At 37.0% G+C, this 21599-nt stretch overlaps 1 protein-coding gene across 2 annotated transcripts in view; it reads left to right on the top strand.

Moving 5' to 3' along the window:
* Positions 1-21599, top strand: part of CDH9 (cadherin 9) — a 148421-nt gene that overhangs the window by 29149 nt on the left and 97673 nt on the right. Inside the window, exon 2 of one of the 2 annotated variants that reach the window (XM_002714092.6) lies at positions 20745-21021. In XM_002714092.6, coding sequence (XP_002714138.2) covers positions 20794-21021 — 228 coding nt within the window. In that variant the 5' untranslated portion in view covers positions 20745-20793. Of the gene's footprint in view, positions 1-20744; positions 21022-21599 lie in introns of those variants that run through there. The other variant, XM_089313133.1, reaches the window with a different exon arrangement.

Below are 21599 nucleotides of genomic sequence, written 5' to 3'. Positions count from 1 at the left end.
CATTCTCAGATTTTACTTGGATGGTACAATTAAATAATCTGTGGATTCATTATGAGGTTGCCAAATGGTACACTAGACTCATGTTATGCCAGAGATTTTGTAGTGCTAATTGACAACATTACCATGGTGATTGCCATAGTAACATTTAAATTGGCATCAGTGCCAAGAAATCATTAGTATTGATCTGATAGAGGTAAATTCACAGTGCTGCTGAAGAATGCAAATGGAATTTTATTGAGGTTTTCATACATGTGGGCTTAGGAAAAGGAAATTTTGTGTTTGTTTTTTAAAAAATAGCAGCTTTGTTAGTTAAAATCTGAAATGAAACATTCGTGTTTTAGATATTACTTTTTTCTAGCATCACAATACCTCATTTAATCATCTTTCATATTGTATCATGTAACTATTTTAAATTTTAAAAATAGATATTAGATATCTCCTATAAGATAATATATCCATTATCAGAGATTGTTTATAAAGTCACTTGTCTTTCAGAATTTATTTTTTTGAGATTTTGTCTTGTGCAAGATGATGTAAAATAGTTTTCCCTTATCTAGTAAAAAATCAAGGCAATACTATAAAATAATAAATATTTTAATTCACACTGGGTGCCAGTGCCATGGTACAGTGGGTAAAGCTGCCACCTGTGGTGCTGGCACCTTATATGGGCAATGGTTGTAGACCCAGCTGCTCCACTTCTGTTCTAGCTCCCTGCTAATGAGTCTGGGAAAGCAGTGGAAAATGGCCTTGGTGCTTGGGGCCCTGCATCTATTTAAGAGATATGGAGGAACTCCCGGTCCTGACTTCAGATCAGCCAGCTCTGGCCTTTGTGGCTATTTTGGGGAATAAACCAGTGAATGGAAGATCTTTCTCTCCCTCTCTCTCTCTCACTCTCTCTCCCTCCCTCCCTCCCCTCTCCCATCCCACTTCTGCCTCTCTTTCTCTGTAGCTCTGAGTTTCAAATACATAAAAAAATCTTTTATTCACACTGCATTCATTTCCTAGGGATGTTGTAGCAAAGTATGAAAACAGAAATTTCCCCCCACAACAGTAGAGAATAAAGGTCTAAAGTCAAGGTATTTGGAGAGCCATACTCCTTCCAGTGATGTAAGGAAGCATCTTTTTTCTCTTCTGGCTTCTGGTACTTTGGTTTGTGGCATAATGCCTACCTCCTTCTTCATGGGGTCAATTTCCCAGTGCATCTCTGTCTATGCCTCTTCTCCTCTTTACAGGCATAAGTAATAGGGCCAACTGCAATTCAAGATAACCTGATTTAACCTGCTTTTATTGTGAAGAACTCTATTTCCAAATACTGTCAGATTCATAGGTACAATTGGTTAAAAATTATGTTATTTGAATTGTGGAGTAACATGGTCAAGCTATAATAAGGACTTTCATATTTTACTAAAGCAATCTTCAGAGCTGTAGACCATATATTTTGCTCTTTCTCTCACCTAAATATGCATCAACTCCACTTCTGAATTTAAACAGAACTATGGAGTTCTCCTCCCCTATTGAAATGTGAGTGCAGACGAGTACTCCGCTTCTCTGTGGGAGAAGGCATAATGGCTTCGGGATTCTTCACATTCCTTCTCTTCTTTTGATAATCATAGGAACATGGTGATGGAACCTCCTGTGGCTTGCATTTTTTATGGTAAACTTTATTATAACCTCTGAGGGAAACCACAGGGATCATACAGCCTGAACAAGTGGGAGTCACTCATCCCACTGCTACTGGTGCAAAAAAATGTACCAGCAGAGAAAGACTATCATAGCCATATAAACCAACATTTTTGACATTGGGTTCAGGCCTGGCATCCAGCAGTGAACAAATCCTCATCAGTGTCTCAAAAGACTGAGAGCCATTTTATTCAGAGGTACAGCATTTGGCAAAACTGTCTCAGTAACCTAGAAGTAGAAACTGGACTCAATGAAGTTGCCATGGGAAAATTTGTACAAGCAGAATATTCCTAGGGTGTATTTATCACTATGACTGTATTTTCAAGCTCTTGTAAGAAATAAAAATTCAGGGAGCCTTTTGCTAGATTCCTGGCAAGGATATAAGGCAGTGGAGATGGAGCATGCATGAGGGACTGATGAGGTGATGGGAAAAAAGCAGCTTGATAAAAGAGGGTGAAACTGGTTTTTCATTTAGCATACAGGTGACTTTGCATAATTCCATTTATATGGAGTATATAAATAGTCACCAAAGCAGGAAATAGAATGGTTGTTTCCAGGGACTGAAGGCGAAGTGAAATAGGATCAAATGCTATTCAGGGAGTGCAAATTTTCAGGCATACAAGTTGAATGGGCTGTAGAGATCTTCTGTACATCATTGTACTCATATTTAGCTATAATACACAGTACATTTATCACAAAACTAAGAGAATAGATCTCAAGTGTGTGTCCACAATGACAAAGAATACCTTTGTGTGAAAACAGATGACTGAAAGTTCTGAACCAAAGGGCAAGTCAAAAGAATGGCAAATATGTCTAATTTTAAACCTCTGAAAATTTCTGTAAGTGCGATGAATTTTTTTTTTTTTTTAGTAAGTTCTTTATGAAACAAAATGCCTCAGGTTAAAGCTGTGGCTCACTCAAAAGAGCTCAGTAAGTCTAAAATATCTGAAGCTAAATTGGCCCAGCAAGGCATGAATAACAGCAGCAAGAAAACTCACAAATATACATCTACATAAAATCTAAGAAGATTGCTTAAAAAGATGCCATCACTGTGGCATGTCTCTTGACAAATACCACTCAGTGGAGCCAAATAGATAAGAAAACATTTCATTTGCAGAGCATTGTTCTGCCAAAGAAACCACCATCCTAGGCATAAATGTCTGAATTTCATCAAGGTAAAATGAACACGGTCCCATGAACTTCATTAGCAAGTAAGCTGCCTGGAAAACTATACAATTCTCAAGGAATATCCAACTGTACATACTGTCTACTACCATCTTCAGAGGTGGGAAAAGGCGGTACAAGAAAAATAAGGAATTCCAAGAGGTAGGGGAGACAGGAGAGCCTATTTTAGGAAGCAGAATTGAAGAATTAAGTCTACTTAGAGCCTAGTTCTCCACACCCAGTTTGGGAAGGTCTACAACGTGATTTCCAAAACTGCAATGGATATTCTAAATTTCTCTTTCTTCTACTCTTGGAAGGGTAGCATGTATTATGCATATTCAGCTTCTGGGTCACCACTGTTCATTGCATATGAGGAACAGACACACTATCCTTTATTTCATAAGTTCTGGTGATAAGAAGCTTCCTCTGGATCTGATATAGAAACCACTGCATATTATCTTCCCCCACTCACCTTCCCACAATGCCTACGCAACATACATAGGCTTAATGTACAAAATATCATCCCAAGCCCATCATGAACTTAACTACAGGCCTGGATGGAACTTGTGAATTATCTTTCTTGAATATTTATTTTTCCAGGAAAAAGGGTCAGCATCATATTGGAAACCAGGGGTTGTATCACTGTGGCCATCTCTGTTATTTACCAAATAATTATAACATTTGAGTAGAATATAAGAAAATCTTTCACCCAGACCTTGGAAGGTAGAAAAAATAATCTGATTTGGCCAGAGAAAATTTAGTGAAGATGAAGTGTATTAATTCTGAGCAGAGGTGTTATAACTGAATACCAATTACAAAATTGGTTATTTTTACTGTCTTAGGAAAAGGGGAAGACTTTTGTTTGTCATGGTATTGCAATGAGTTGATATAGTCTGAATCTTCAAGTGTCTGGACTGAATTGATAAACAGGATCTTCATAGAGCATCATAGCATCTACTATATAATCATATTAATAAATACTATAAATAATGAATGCACTAATAGCTTTAAAATTGTGATGTAATATCTTTTTTTTTTTAATTTAATTTAATTTTTTTTTTTGACAGGCAGAGTGGACAGTGAGAGAGAGAGACAGAGAGAAAGGTCTTCCTTTGCTGTTGGTTCACCCTCCAATGGCCGCCGCGGCCGGCGCGCTGCGGCCGGCGCACCGCGCTGATCCGATGGCAGGAGCCAGGAGCCAGGTGCTTTTCCTGGTCTCCCATGGGGTGCAGGGCCCAAGCACCTGGGCCATCCTCCACTGCACTCCCTGGCCACAGCAGAGGGCTGGCCTGGAAGAGGGGCAACCGGGACAGAATCCGGCGCCCCGACCGGGACTAGAACCCTGTGTGCCGGCGCCGCTAGGCGGAGGATTAGCCTAGTGAGCCGCGGCGCCAGCCAGTGATGTAATATCTTAAAATAATCCTCTCAAATATTATTTGTAATTTTTATATAAATACTGTTTTATTTCCCCTTAACACAAAATAAATATGAATTACCTAAAATAATTATATCATGACCCAATTAATAGGTTCAATGTGAAGAAAGAAAAACTATAATTACATAATGTGAATCTATATTTCAGGTTCTTTCTATAGACATAGTTTATTTATTTTAATTATTTATAAGTTAAATGCATGACTTCTATTCTACAGATAAGAGAACTAAAACCTAATCAGTAAATTTGAACAACTTATTAAGAAAGGAATAGACTCAGAAAAATAACACATATCAGGGGCCAGCGCCATGGCTCACTTGGTTAATCCTCCACCTTGCGGCGCCGGCATCCCATGTGGGCGCTGGGTTCTAGACCCGGTTGCTCCTCTTCCAGTCCAGGTCTCTGCTGTGGCCCAGGAAGGCAGTGGAGGATGGCTCAGGTGGTTGGGCCCCTGTGCCTGCATGGGAGACCAGGAGGAAGCACCTGGCTCCTGGCTCCTGGCTTTGGATTGGCATAGCTCTGGCCATAGCGGCCATTTGGGGGGTGAACCAACAGAGGGAAAACCTTTTTCTCTGTCTCTCTTTCTCACCAATAACTCTATCTGTCAAGTAAATAAAAAAAAATTAGAAAAAAAAAATACCACATATCTCTTTAGGCCAGATTTCTCTTAATTCCATGCTTTGTTCTGCATTGGCAATGTATATGTAATACTACATAATTTCCAAATTAAAGTTGCCTTTTTTCTGTAAGTTTGTCCAAGTATTCATAATATGAAATCCATAAATTTAAACTGAAAAACATCATATTGATGTTTGTACTAATCTTCAATTGAAATTAAGCATGTCCAATTATGGTGATGAGTATCAATCCATAGCAGTATTAGAAACATCTGTGACTTTATTATGAGTCAAAATTAAATATTGTATTAAATATTTTTTGTGTTGATTACATCTTTGATAATCTGGCAGTGATCATCTCTGCTACTGGATGTAATGCGTGTCATTAATTAAGGGGCACATGTATTATTTTACCACAACTGTTCTTAAATATTCCCACAGTTGCATTTTATTTTATTTTTAACATTTATTTGAAGGGTGGAGTTGGAAGGGGGAGGAGAGTGAGAGAAAGAGAGAGAGAGAGAGAGAGAGAGAGATGTCCACAACAGCCAGGGCTAGGCCAGGCCAAAGTCAGGAGTTCAAAATTCAGTCCCACATGGGTGACAAGACCCAACTGTTTGAGTTATATCTGCTGTGTCACAAGCTCATTAACAGGAAGCTGGAATTGAGAGTGGAACTGGAAACAATAGCACACCAATTTGGGATCTGGGAATCTGAGTGACACTAACAGCTGTGTCTTAATAAACTTAATTCCTGGGGTTGGCGCTGTGGTGCAATGGGTTAAAGCCCCAACCTGCAGTACTGGCATCCCATTTGGGCACTGGTTCTAGTCCCGGCTGCTCCTCTTCGGATCCAGCTCTCTGTTACTGGAAAAGCTGTGAAAGATAGCACAAGTCCTTGGGCCCCTGCACCTGCTTGGAAGACCCAGAAAAAGCTCCTGGCTCCTGGCTTCAGACTGGCATAGCTCCAGCCATTGCGGTAAATTGGGAGTGAGCTAACAGAATGGAAGACCTTGCTCTCTCTCTCTCTGGCTCTACCTCTCTCTGTAACTCTATCTTTCAAATAAATAAAAATAATCCTTTAAAAAATGAAATAAATTTATTTCCCTATGTAATAAAATAAAACTAATTTCTCAATGTGTACTTTAAAAACATCACTGAGAGGCTGGTGTTGTGGCATATGGATGCCAGTTTGAGTCCTGGCTGTGCCACTTCCAATCTAGCTCCTTGCTAATGGACTGGAAAAAGCAGTAGAAGATAGCCCAAGCACTCAGGTCTTTGCTATTCACATGGGAGACCTGGAAGAAGCGCCGGGCTCCTGACTTCATTCAGCCTGGCTCATCTGTGGCCATTGTGGCCACCTCGGGGGTGAACAACATTTGGAAGATTCATTCTCCATCGCACGCTCACTCTCTCTCTGTCTCTCTTTCACCCTATCTGTAGATCTTTCAAATAAATAAATAAAAAAACCCACTACATTGAGTTACCAGACTGACAAAAATGTCATTAAAACGAAAGCAGTTGAAATTCTTTATTTTTAATGTATAGTAATCTTAAATTTCATTAATGTATTATTTATCATGTATATCTCTGCAATGGAAATTATGATAAATGATTGCACAGGTGTTTTATAATTTGCTCTTCATTAGCTGTTTCATTTCCCTTGCTCTCCCCAACCTCACGACCCTTTCACATTTATACTTCCATTTTCATTCCATCTTCCCTATCCACAGATGTAAATGACCAAAAATTGGAACTGAACTATCACTTTCCACAGCTAATTCAAGAAAGTGACTCTGTCAAATATTATATACTATTAAGTATGAATAGTGTCTAACACCACACGTCTTCTTTAAATGATCCTTGTGATGTACTCATTAACTTGCATCTGACGGAATCAGATGTTCATTTCTGATACTGAAAGCTGACATGAAACTACAGGCTGAAAATTCAGTTATGGTTTTCTCCACTGAATAAATGGTGTACAATTTTAAGCTTTTCTTTCACTTTTGGAGTACATTAAAAAGCATTCAATAGTTGATATCTAATGGTAATATTCTTATTAGAAATTTGCCATGAACTGTCTTGTGATGTACTTAAACTGTGCTCCTAAAATATACTCTTCTGATCACCAAAAAATACTGGAAAGAGTAAGCACTTCATATACAAGTATATTAGTAGAAAATAATTATGATGACTTCGTGAAATAATACTACATTATGTACAAGTGGATAATTTAGTTATTATTCCCTTACACAGCCATTCAGTCCATTTCCAACTAATCCCCAATGTATTCTGTCAGGGTGTCCCCAGAAAACATCTGGCATACTCAAGTGCAAATACTGCGAAGGGTTTCACAGGTAGAGTGTGCAGGGGCTACAGCAGGGATTCTCAATAGCGTGAGCCTGTCTCCCATCCCCGGACATGGAAAGGAAGCAGATACTGCTGCAGAGAGAGCATCCTTGTCTCTAGCAGAGTGTTCTCTGAAAGAGGGCATTTCTCATAAATGAAAGCAGTCATCCCTACCAGTGCTGAATGGAGGAAAATTGAGCTCCCCCTCTCCCCTGCACACACTTTTGATAGACTTCCTGTACTGATCGCCTCAGCACAGAGCAGACTGGAAAAAACCTGAGAGTGAATTTTAAAGAGCAAACAAAATTTAAGTGAATCTAACCATAAATAATGGTTTAATAGACAGATGTCTACCTAGACCTCTCTTTAACAACTTCGAAGAATTTGAATTATTCAACCAGTGTATACAATTTTAAGACCTTTTAAATATTGAGGAATTACTTTGAAGAAAAATATATGCACTTTACTCTCACCATTAAAATATTCAAATAATTATTATTTTCTATTTCAAACTAAGAACTATGTTCATTCTTTTATCCCCTTAACAACAGTGAATATTTACCTTGCCTATCCTTGTTTTGCCAGAATTTGTAGCAGAAATATTTTACCAAATATCACTTATTTTTAAAAATTTTATTTAAGAAACTGGTGCTGTGGCACAGTGTGTTAAAGCCCTGGCCTGAAGCGTCAGCATCCCATATGGGTGCCGGTTCTGGACCCGGCTGCTCCTCTTCTGATTCAGCTTTCTGCTGTGGCCTGGGAAAGCAGTATAAGATGGCCCAAGTCCTTGGGCTTCTGCACCCACGTGGGAGACTCGGAAGAAGCTCCTGGCTCCTGGCTTCAGATCAACCCAGCTCCGGCCGTTGGCGGCCATCTGGGGAGTCAACCAGCGGCTGGAAGACCTCTCTCTCTGTTTCTACCTCTCTCTGTAACTCTGTTTTTCAAATAAATAAAGTAAATCTTTATAATTTTTTATTTGTTATACAAATTTCATGTATTTCATATATACAGATATAAGGTTGAAAGAATCCAATATCAAATTTTGTAAATTATTTAAAGATTTTATTTATTTATTTATTTGAGAGGCAGAATTACAGACAGAGAGCGGGAAAGACAAAGAGAAAGATCTTCCATCCATTGGTTCATTTCCCAAATGGACACAACAGTCAGAGCTGGACTGATCCGAAGCAAGGAGCCTGGAACTTCTTCCAGGTCTCCCACTTGGGTGCAGCAGCCCAAGCACATGGGTCATCTTTCACTACTTTCTCAGGCCATAAGCAAAGAGCTGGGTCAGAAGAGGAGCAGCCAGGACATGAACTGGCATCCATATGGGATGCTGGAGCTGCAGGTGGAATCTTGGCCTACTGCTCTACAGCATTGGCTCCGATATTTACTTTTAAAATTTGTATTTTCTTGCTTTCCATTCAAGCTGAAATTTTTATAAAATATTTATTTATTTATTTTTATTTATTAAATGCAGAGTGGCAGAAAGACCTTCCATCTATTACTTCACTCCTCAAATGGCTGCAATGCCCAGGACCTGTCCAGGTTGAAACCAGTATTTAGGAATTCCATCTGGGTGTCCCATATGGGTGGCAATGACTCAAATAATTGGGCTATCTTCTGCTGCTCTCCCAGGCATACTAGTAGGGATCTCAATTGGAAGTGGAGCAATCAGGGCTTAAACCAATGCCTTGATAATGGTATGCTGTGTTGCAGTTCACTGCTTTATGTGGTGTGGCACAACACTGGCTCCTGAAACTTAAACTCTATTATTCTTTATTTAAGTAAAGCTCAACCACACATTTGACTTTAATAATTAAGGAATACACTAATGAATCTTAATACTGGAAGTCTATTCCAGACAACTATAAATGCCAGACTTGGTTATCCACTTTGAGTGTAAAATGGGGCATATCTATTTTTAATTAATTAATTTATTTGAAAGAGTGATACAGAGAGGGGAAGAGACAGGGAGAAAGAGAGAAATCTTCCATGCTCTGGTTCACTCCCCACATGGCAGCAATGGCCAGGGTTGGGCCAGACCAAAGCAAGGAGCCAGGAGCTTCCTCTGTGTTTTCCATGTGCATGCAGGGACTTGAGCACTCAGGAAATCTGCTACTGCTTTCTTGGCCACATGAGCAGGGAGCTGGACTGAAAGTTGAACATCTGGGACTCAAACCAGTGTTTCCGGGGGATGCTGCCATCAGAAGCTAAGGCTTTACCCACTATACCACAGTGCTGGTCACACAGGCACATCTATCTTAACATTTCAAGGTCAAAACTTTGATTTTTGTCCTTGTACGCACAACCAGAAGACCTCCATTGTCTCTACTTAGTAAAGAGCAGCTCTGAACAAAGCTTTGAAATCATCCCGTACTTCTCCACATTTATAATACAGTCGCCATATTTTTTCTTTCATTTTTCCCAGGATATTTTTTTCAATCACCTTCTTGTCATTTACACAGACTGATGTCTTGTCTTGTACAACTTATTTTTTATGTAGCATCGAGAGTTACTTGTTTGATATTTAATTGATGTCATGATCCTCTTCTACCAATAAGCCTCACATGAGTTAGATATCTTGAAACTAAAAACAATTTATTACTTGCAAGATTCTGGAAGTCTGCCGCCTCTTTTATCTCATTGCCTATAAATACCTCCTTGTTTGCTCATCTGGATGTTCACTTTTGTTGCTTCTATTACCTAAAAGCATCTGCCATAAATATACTTTCTTGCCAAACATTCCACAAGTTATTTAAATTCTGTTTGTCCTTTTCTGTGAAACACTGTTCTGATTAAAATCCTCAAATCTTCATTCTGTTCCTTTTGTCAATTTTTGACTCAAAAAATCACCATAACACAGAGTTCTACTTTGACCAAAATTTTGAAATAAATCCTACACACTTTAATTTATCCTTTGCAATTAAATTTGCTCCATTTTTTAAAAGATTCATTTATTTGCTTGAAATGCTGAGTTACAGAGGAGAGGCAGAAAGAGAGAGAGAGAGAGGGAGGGAGAGAAATCTTCCATGCACTGGTTCACTCACCAAATACCTGCAATGGCTGGAGCTGAGCCAATCTGAAGCTAGGAGCTTCTTTCAGATCTATAATATGGATACAGGGGCCCAAGCACTTGGACCATCTTCCGCTGCTTCCCCAGGCACGTTAACAGGGAGCTGGACTGGAAGTGGATCGTCAGGGATTTGAACATGTGTTCATATGGAATTCCAGCACTAAAGGAGGTGGCTTTTTCTGCTGTACCATAGCACCGGTTCCTCCATTTCTCTTAAATGGACTTACCTTCAATAAAAATTTTAGATTTACAAAATTTGAAACCATCATGCATATTACTCTAATATACCTCTCAACCAGTTTTCTCTATTACTAACATATTACATTAGTAAAGTATATTTTTATAACTAATGAGCCCATATTGATGTGTTATTAATAATTAACATTCCCTATATCCATATCTAATTTCATCTCCAGGATTCCATCCTGTTGGTATTTTTTGTTCATCCAAATAGTGCCACCAGATAGCTCCAGCTGGCATTTTTATCATTTAGTCTAGAGTTCAATGAGTAACATAACAATTAAGAATGTACAGCTGGACTAATCATTTGTAAAAAAGGATAGCAAGTGGGCACAAGCAAGGGAGGTAAGCATCTTGTGATATATTTATGGTGGGAAGCAAAAGTTCAAGTTGCTACTGGCGGTCGTGTTGCTCCTGGCTCATCTTCTATGTCCTTGGAGTATGATAAGGAGTTTTCCTAAAAGAAATATCTAATAATAACACAAACCTTCTGCTTACTGCAGCCACATTCCATTTAGGAAGGTGTGCCTTCACAAGACCTGCTTAGGCAGAAACAGGACCACAGCCATGCCCAGTATTCAGGAGGCTATGGCCTCACTGTGAACACCTGGGTGGTATCCACTACACCAGCCAAGACACAACAGTTCATTTAGCAGTCATGTTTCCTTAAGCTGCTTTTGACAAAGACTGTTTCTCTGGCTGTTCTTTTTTGTTCATGACCTTGGCAGTGTTAAGCAATCATATTCAGGTATTTTTTATTTATTCATTGCTTATTTATTTTAGGATTCCCTTCTACTGTAATTTCTCCAATATCTTTCACTGATTAGTCTTTGTTTATGAGGCTGGTCTATGGGAGACCACAGAGATGAAGTGCCATTTTCATCTTTTCATATCAAGAGTACTAAATACTTTTGTTGTAGTATTGTTGATAGTGGCCTTGATCTCGTTGCGGAGGCAGTGCCTGTCAGATTTCTCTATGTGGTTACTTGGATTCCTTAATTTGCATACTGTCCTTTGTAGAAAGAAGTTGCCATGTGCATACTACATCTAGGACCTGGGATTTATGTTCTTTCTTCTTAAGGGCAGAATATCTACAAGCTTTTTTAAAAATTTTTGAATAGATAAGCATATATATGTATATACTTTGAGAGGTATAGGGAATGACACAGAGAGAGAGAGAGAAAGAGAAACTCTCATCCTTTGATTCATACCCAAAATGCCTGAAATGACTAGGGTTAGGTCAGAGTAGAAGCCATTAGCCAAAAGTGTCATTTCAGTCTCCCATTTAGGTGATGGGAACCCAATTATTTGAACCATTACTGTTGCCTTCTAGGGTCTATATTAGCAGGATATTGGATTGTAGACCTGGTGCCAGGAATGTAGCTCATACACTCTGGTTTGGCATTTATATACGAGGCTAATTGTTGACTCCTGGAATCCATCTTTAAGAGAGTTTTGACTGAATAGTCATTAATGCAATCAATTAATTATTGATCAGTGACAGCTTCTAGATAATTATGTTACTTTTTGGGTTATAATATAGTCATTCTTAAATTTGCTCTGTTGTTCATATTATGTCAAAGTTGGCCACTGAAAATTTTTCAGCCTGAGCATCTTTAACATATCCCCATCAGTACAGTGATTTTAATGAGTGTGTGTGTTTTAAACACTACTTTAATTTCTGCTACTGTGAAATGTTTTTGGCTCATCATATATTTCCTGTTCCAGTTCAAGAATAAGCAATTTTTATAATAATTATGATCTCCTTTATTAGAAAAGGGTACTGAAAATATAAATCTGACTTATAAGTGAGTAAGTGGTATTGAAATTGTATTAGCCATCCCAGCTAATAGAGGAAATGATAACTATGCATGTATAATAATGCGTGTATCCACACATCCTTAAGTATTTCAACATGTAGCCCTCTAGATCTATGTTAAAGTATGAGTTTACAATGTCTCCATGTCTTATCCATGGACCTTGCTTATCACCTCTTGCTTATCTGTAAATTCTTTCTATGAGAATGTGAAACCTAACTCCCACCCTCTACCATCTATTTATCTGATTGTTCAATTCTAGTATGTGAAAACACTTATTTCTTTGGAAAAACTTTATGAACTAGAGAACAATGGGAATGTGTAATTCCTTTTCAATTTAGTCTTGGGAACTTCCACTCATTTCCAAAGTTGCTGAGGTCATCACTTTTCTTCCCCTCTCCTTTCAGTGAGATCATTTGAACCATTTTTAGCAGGATTAGATTCTCTTGTCACAGTCTACATTCTTTCGTGGTACCATGTTTCAGATTCCACCTCCTAAGTTATATTTTTAATTTTTTCATCTTCATACTTTTTTATTCTTTATAAACATTTATTGTAGTTTTATGGATTTTGAGAAACACATGGTTTCAGGTATAATATTTTATAGAGTATTTTCACTATCCTAAATTCATTCTGTGCTTTACCTGTCCACCCTCTTGCCCTCTTCAAACTACTAATCTTTTACTGTTGCTATCGTTTTGCTAAATTCCATAATATCATAGTATTTTTCATTTTTCTATATTCCATAATATCATAGTATTTTTTTCATTCAGTATGTAGCCTTTTCAGACAAGATTCTCTTATTTAGCATGTCTTGTCTAAGTTTCATCATAATATTTACTTAACCAAGTTATCAGACTTGACTCTCTAACTGATGTAACAAATCAGTGTTGGGAAGATCACAGAAATCGAGGAATAGAAAACAAGGATGCGGAGGTGAATCTGGGACCAAGTAGTTAAGATGCCCATGTTCCCTACTGGGGTGATTGAGTTAAGATATCTGTTCCAAGGTCCTAGCTCTCCAGCGTCCTGTTACTGAAGATCCTGGAAGATTAGATAATGCCTGAAGTGACTAGGCTCCTACCACTCAGGTGAGAGTCCTGGACTGAAGGATTGAGTTCCCAGCTCCCATCAGTGGTTCCCAGCCTTGCCTGGGGACATTGTGTGCCTTTGATGAGTGTACTAGTGAATGGGAGCACTCCTACTCTTACTTTCTCTTTCTCCCATGTATGGGAGAGATGTGTATGTATGTATACATCTTTTTTTCTTTCTCTGTCACTCTCCATCCTTCTAACTGAAAAAAATGATTATGACTATTTTCAAAATCAGAAAATTTCTGGATGGTGTGAAATTGTTTGCTTCAACTCTCCAAATCTTAGATATATAATCTGGAAAAGGATTTCTGTTGTATGATCATATTACAAAGACTTTCTTTATAAGATTAACAGGAGGTTATATGTGGAATTTCATTGTTAATTGCAAATAGATAATCATAAAGATTTGTGTTATATGTATATTTTCTCTAAGAAACTAACTGAAAAATACTGTTATGAAAGCATCTCATATGTGTTAAGTATCTCATATGTGTTAAGGTTTCTATGATTCTAAATGTGCATATACAGAAATAAAATAAAATTTTAGATTATATTTTAATGATGAACATCCTACTTAGTTGCAATAATGCACTATTTTTTCTTGATTCTAAATTAGACTGAAGGCATTTTTCCTCAAATGTAACTGACAACTGACATATCACTAAGGGAACAAAGGGATAATAATAAACAATTTTCAGTTTTAAAGTTAAAAAGATTCAAATCAATTCCCTGATTATAAAATCAAAGTTAAACCATATTTAAAATATTGTACTTTAAAAAATAAAATATTGTACTTTACAGTGCATCTGATGCTATTTATTTATCAACAAAAATGTGATTAAAATACAGAGTATTTAAGGCTGGGAGAGATAACTAAGCATGGAAATTTTAGTAATCAGCTTGTTGCAAGTGAATGAATAAAGGATATAAAGAATTTTTAATAAACCCTATGGGATCAAAGCTTGCTAACTTTGCAATCAAATGCAGCAGAAAACCTTTTGGAATGTACACTTTTATCTAAGAGCAGAAAAATCTGCAGGTGTTATATTGGCCATAGGAGGGTTGCACTAATGTTCGTTAAATGTGAAAACAATATATGAAAAATTATGCAGAAAACAAGAGTTATTTAATCTATTTAATCAAAATGCCATACAATTCAAGCATTCTATAGCTTATACCAATCAAGTTGTGAAGTTCATGCTTAATTGTATGTTATGTGAATTTTTGTGAATTACTCATGTTATTGTAATTTTATTTTATTTTTTAGCGGAAAGTATTCTGAATTTTTTCATATATATATTTTCTCCCAGATCAACACTTTCATTTCTCTATTATCTTGTTTTTATAATGGGAAATAAAGTCACTCTGTGATCTCAAACTCAAAATACAAACAATATTTGACATTAACCAAACAATTATTAAGTCCCTAGTATGTGTCACTATTTTTTTGCAAGAAACAGTGTTTTACAATACACTATATTGTAATTTAGAAAAATGATTGATTAACATACAGTGCACAAAATGAAAGTGATCTAAAGGTGATGGCAATTCAAGTGACAGAAATAAATAGATCACATGAATGATAGAAGTCCAGATGGAAATGGGGTTAGGTATTTTTCAAAAGGTTGTTTAGAGATTTCCCAAGAAACATAATATGGTACAGAAACTGCAAAATGAGGAGGAGATAGCTATGGACGAGCTAGGTAAGAGTGATCTAGGTTCACGTGTAAATAATGAAGGCAAAGACCCTGGATGGAGCAAGTATTTAAAGCACAGAAAAGAAGCCTTCAGATGGCTGCGTGTGGAACAGTATCTGTTTTAGTCAATTCTGACTGCTCTAGCAAAATGCCATAGTGGGTGGTTTATAGAAGAAACATTTATTTTTCACATTTCTGGAAACTGAGACATCCAAGCTAAAAACTTCAGCAGATATAACATCTGATGAGGACATTCCTTATGATTTATAGGCACTGTTTTCTCATTGTATCCTCACATAGCCGCAACAGAAAAGACTTGAGTCCCTACATGGCCTTTTAACTCCATTTTAAGAGGCTCTCTCCTCATGAACTGATCTAGTCATAACCACCACCCAAGGGTTCTACCTTCTAATACCATCACTTTGGAAGTAAGGATTTCAACATACACTATGAGAAACGGTGACTTGATCAGCCCTCACCCTGACTGTTGATGAGCAACTTGATATGTTATCCCTCTTAGTATTTTTTTTTGTTTGTTCTACTTAATACTTTTGGTTGAATACTGTAATCAATACACAATTCTTCTTAAGTGCTAAAATTTAACTGAAAAGTGATCACTGTTAAATATAAGAGTGGGAATAAGAGAGGGAAGAGATGTGCAATTCGGGACATGCCCAAGCTGACTTACCTCAAACGGTAGAGTTAGAAACATACCAGGGGATTCCAATTCAATCCCATCAAGGTGGCATGTACCAATGCCATCTCACTAGTCCCAGTGATCAATTTCTGTTCACAATTGATCATAATGATAGGACTAAGAACCAAAGGGATCACATAAACAAGAATAGTGTCTGCAAATACTAGCTGATAGAATCAAAAAGGGAGAGAATGGTCCAACATGGGAAGTGAGATACACAGCAGACCCATAGAATGGCAGATGTCCTAAACAGCACTCTGGCCTCAGAATCAGCCTTAAGGCATGCGGATCCGGCTGAAATGCCCATGAGAGTATTTCAGGCATGGAAAGCCAAGACACTCTGGGGAAAAACAAAAAACAAAAAACAAAAAACAAACACCTAAATGAAAGATCTCTGCGAGTGAGATCCCAGTGGAAAGAATGGGCCATCAAAGAAGGTGGTACCTTTCTCTGAAGGGAGGAGAGAACTTCCACTTTGACCATGGCCTTGTCTAAATATGATCAGAGTCGGTGAACTCAGGGGGTTTCCATAGCCTTGGCAGCTCATGACAAGAGCCTAGGTTGATTACTGATGCCATAAACAAGAGTGTCAATTTGTTAAGTCAACAACAGGAGTCACTGTGCTCTTACTCCTCATGTAGGATCTTTGTCCTTAGTGTGCTGTACATTGTGATTTAATGCTATAACTAGTACTCAAACAGTATTTTTCACTTTATGTTTCTGTGTGGGAGCAAACTGTTGAAATCTTTACTTAATATATGCTAAACTGATCTTCTGTATATAAAGAGAAACGAAAATGAATCTTGATGTGAATGGAAGGGGAGAGGGAGTGGGAAAGGGGAGGGTTGTGGGTGGGAGGGACGTTATGGGGGGGAAGCCATTGTAATCCATAAGCTGTACTTTGGAAATTTATATTCATTAAATAAAAGTTTAAAAAAAAAGAAATTATAAAGAATCAAAGCATGACTCTGTAAGGAAGCTCTAGGTTGTAAATAACGTGTGAATTTTCACACTGCACACTTCTTCAGCTGTTAGGTACTGGATAAAGGATTCTACAGATGCTTGTGGAAGTATGAGAACTTCAGGCCCCTGCACATTTGGGTAAAGTGGCTTCCATAGCCAAGGAAAGTTGTACAGATAGTTTGATGTGCCAATCATTAGAAATAAAGGCATATAAAAATTGCAAAGTGTACATGGCAATATTAAAAAATCAAAAAGATTCTGATGAATTTATCAGTGTCCTGGCCACTTCTCTATATGACATCATCATTTCTTTCTGGATTACTGCAGTGGACTCTAATTGAGTTCTCCCTTAACCATGGTCCCTCCCTGACCTCTAACCTATTTTCCAGTCAACAACCATAATCACCATTTCTATACACATTGTGCTAAGATTTATCAATGATGATTACACTGAAACTAAATGTGACTTTTTCACTCTAGCTTATAAAGTCTTGCATCATTCTTCCTGTCTCTGGCTCCCTCCAGCATAGATGGATGTTTGTTTTCTCAAAGCCTATATTCCACACACAGTGTACATCACAGTTAGAAGACATCCCAGGATTTGAAGAGTGCTCTCTGGCTTCTCTTGCAAGATTATCCGCAAGATCAATGCCTGGAGGAAATTCTTCCAGCACAAAGAAAATAGGGTGATCAGGGTGGTTGCTTGTGAGATTGCTGTATTTTACCAAAGTGAGATCAGTATTGTAACTTTAGATTCTCTGGCTGTTCATTTACCACTGCACCATTGCTAATCTGCAATCTGGACCAGTGGCCACTGCATGTTACTTTTGCATTATGTATTTTCTGAACACTATTTGACATTGTTGATTTCTGCTATGTATTTATCTCCTTCTTTATAAATTGTCTTATACATTTTAGGATTATGAATAGCCACGAAATTGTTAATATAATAACTAACATGTTCTGAGATTTCAGAGTCAGCAAATGATATGACTTTTTCTTATTTTGGAGTGCATTTGTAACCCTATATATGTATTATGATAAGTAAGATAATTTAAAATATAATAATTATGCAAATCAGTTTGCACATCTTAATGTGCTGGGCAGTCAGTAGTTCTACCTCAAAGAAATAAGCTATAAAATCACTCATCAATCACCAGTCTCCTTTCTGCTGTGTTGGACATTTCTAAGGCTATTGTAGGACCAACCAGTGGGATGAAGAGGTTGATGAAGGTGAAGATAGGGGAAGGTATCATGATGCAGTGGGTTAAAGTCCTAGCCTTCAGTGCCAGCAACCCATATGTATGCCAGTTTGAGTCCCAGATGCTCCACTTCCTATCCAGCTTCCTGTTATGTCCTGGGAAAGCAGTGGAGGATGGCCCAAGTTCTTGGGACCCTGTACTTGAGCGGGAGAACTGGAGGAAGCTCTTGGCCTCTGCCTTTTGATCTGTTCAGCTCTGACTGTTGCAGCTGTTTGGGGAGTGAACCAGTGGATGGAAGGCTTTCTCTCTGGCTTTACCTTTCTCTGTAACTCTGTCTTTCAAATAAATAAAATAAATCTTTAAAAAATAAAAAAGGTGAAGAGAATTATTATTATGACAGATGATGATGATATTGCTAACATGGTGAGTTGTGTGCTAGCACATAATATGTTAACTATTTTACATGCATTATCTTATGTGAAAGGAATAATGTTTAAGTTTATGGTTCTGAATGACAATTTCAATACTTATCATCAGTATCAGATTTGTCTTGATATTGAAATGCTTTAGGTCTCAGTTGTCTTATAGGTATATGGTGTTGTGTAGAAAAAAAACTTATAGAAAAAGTGAATATTATTTCATACTGATAAAAATTACAGATAATACTAAAACAATACTTTGTGAGTCAAATAGTAAATATTCTCCTATTATTGATAGACTGATACCAAGGAGGTGGGTAAATATCCCACAGGCTCATGATCGTAAGGGATAAAGCCAAGCTAGAGCCTTATTTTGTCCTTTATGCTTTGGTAGCTCCATTAGCAAATCTACAGATTGGTGCAGCATCAAGTATATGTGTTAGGCTAGATATCTTAGAAACAAAAAAATTCCTCAAAATTTTTATACTCATGTTAGAAAAGACTGTCAGTTACTTCTCCAAAATGGAAAATGTTAAATCTGAACTCAGGAGATATTAAACTCATATTGTCCGTTATGCTGAAGAGGTTTAGTAAAGGTAAAAGAAGATAAACTGTTGGGAGTGGGGAAGGGAGAAAATATACTTTTCAAGGCCATACTTTCAACTTTCATGATCAGAAAGTGACCAGTTACTTTTTTGTTTCTTTTCTCTTTCCTTTCTAATCTTAGTTTTATTTTATAATCCAATGCTCTTTGTTCACAATACTGATTTAAGATGGGCTTTTATTGCTTAAAAAGATCATCAACATCTCACACCCTTAAACTATTATGAAACTCAAAACCAATTTAATAACAAATAAGTCTGCTTTCTGAAATATCAAATGACTTCTTATAATTTTAATTCTAGAATAACCAACTTTTTACCTCAAAAGGGAGACATCATTTCAAAATTCTGAATGAAATTACACCATAGTTAAATCATCATACCTAATTTTACAATACCCATTTTGTACATTCTTTATTTTTCTTATTATTTTAATATACAAAGGTGTGCTTTTTAAAAATTAGTCTGAACAATATTTCCCTTTACAGCAGATACTCTCAATCTTAAATAAATTTGAGCGACCTAATCAATAAATAATTTGAAAAATATAGTTATCAGTTATAAAGGATCAACATGGTGCTAGGTATTATGAGGCACAACCCTTAGTATATATAGCATTATTTCACTTGCCTTGAGGCCAAATTTCAACCTTTTGGATAAGGAGAAGGAACAGACGGAGAGAGAGGAAGAAGAGGAGGAGGGAGAAAAAACAGCAGGAGGAGAAATGAAGTAAAAGAAGGAGGAGACAAAGGAACCAACAGTTTGTACAAAATTGGTAGCTTATGGGAAGAAACCAGTGTTCTTTAAAGTTTATTAATATTTTATTAAAATTTTACTTTTATTGTTTTAATTAAATATTAATTTATTTATTCTAAAGTCAGAATTATAAAGAGAGAGGGAGAGACAGACATCTCTATCTGATAGTTCACTCCACAGATGGCTGCAATGGCTATGGCTGGGCCAGGCTGAATCCTGGAACTTCATTCAGGTCTCACACTTGGGCCATCTACCATTGATTTTTCCAGGCCATTAGCATGCAGCTGAAGCAACGTGGAGCAGCGGGGACATGAACCAGCGCCCACATACGTTTCCAGAGTCGCAGGTAGTGGCTTTACCTGCTGCGTCACAATCCTAGCCACACTTTCATTAGTTTTAAGCACCTTGGAACATTCAGCGTGATAATTGGTATACCATAGAGGTCATTTATTTTTAAAATATTTTGTATTTTGAGTTAACAAACATATTTACATGAAAATAATGATGAGAGTACTTTTAAAACAAAAGTTGGATTAAAAGATACACTTGTTTTGGAGCATTTTTGAAATCTATGCATAGCTTTTTTATAAAATACATTTCTATGAACTTTTTGAAGACCCTCTCCATAAGCATGGATTTTAATTTTTACACTAAACTAAAATATGGATTACATTTTCTATGAAATTTTGAAGTACCCTGCAGTAATCTTATAGTCAAATGTTAAGTTCACCTTTAGTTTACTTTTGATATTTATCTATGTGTATGTCCTGCTGACTTTTTAATGATAACTCACTGATATAACATAGGAAAATAGTGTATACATATTATTTATAAAATTTAAATAACATTTACAATAAGGTATTTTTTCAGCTTACATGCTTTGTGAAAATGAAATTCAACCTAGTAAAACCATTTTTCTTCCCCTGCTCCTTAGGAGAAAGAGACAATACATTGAATTTGACATCCTGCAGAAGCCACAGATAATGAGGACTTATCATTGCCTACCATTATTCATCTGGATGTATCTGTTCCATACAGTTGACACCATCCCATTCCAAGACAAGGCTAACAGTCATTTACCAAGCCAAAGGATAGTAGGTCTGACAAAAGATGCTGATAAAATGTTGCGTCGCACCAAGCGTGGGTGGATGTGGAATCAGTTCTTCTTGTTGGAAGAGTACACTGGTACAGACACACAATATGTAGGCAAGGTAAGATTTTTATGTGCTCAATTTAGAAGTTGAAAGTGATAGCTATTCTATAGCAACTTTCCATATAACCAATAATTATTAACATCTTTCACTAAATATGTTTAAATATCATAGTCTATCAATTTTTTCAGCAGACTGTGGTGGGGAATATGATATATGACAATGTTTATTGTAAACTGGTATATAAACATCAAAATACAATGAGTTATATGGTACATTATAAAATGCTATTATTGATGCACTGTTAATCAAGCAGCTATGTTTAATTGCCTGGGTATGTACTCAATAGAAAAGAGTTTTCCTTGAAATTCAATTTGAAATACTGAGTAAATACCCCAGTGTGTTGTAGTGCAAAACAAAATGCAATTTTAGTATACCAACAGTTTCTAAAATGTATTGGTACCTATTGATGACTAGTTCATGATAATTAACAATAATATACTCTGAGAAATAGAGTGCTTCTAGATGCTTCTGTTTTAAGATCAGCCAAGCTGAACCCCCTGCCTGTAATCTAGACTAGAATGTTCAAGGCATAAGGAAGAAGAAAAGCAAAAAGGAGAAAGAAGACACAATCTATG

The sequence above is a fragment of the Oryctolagus cuniculus genome, chromosome 14 (genome assembly GCF_051225735.1).
Source record: "Oryctolagus cuniculus isolate XC-2025 breed Fujian yellow rabbit chromosome 14, ASM5122573v1, whole genome shotgun sequence".
NCBI lineage: Eukaryota > Metazoa > Chordata > Mammalia > Lagomorpha > Leporidae > Oryctolagus > Oryctolagus cuniculus.
The sequence above is the reverse complement of the archived record's forward strand: the minus strand, read 5'-3'. Positions and strand labels throughout refer to the sequence as shown.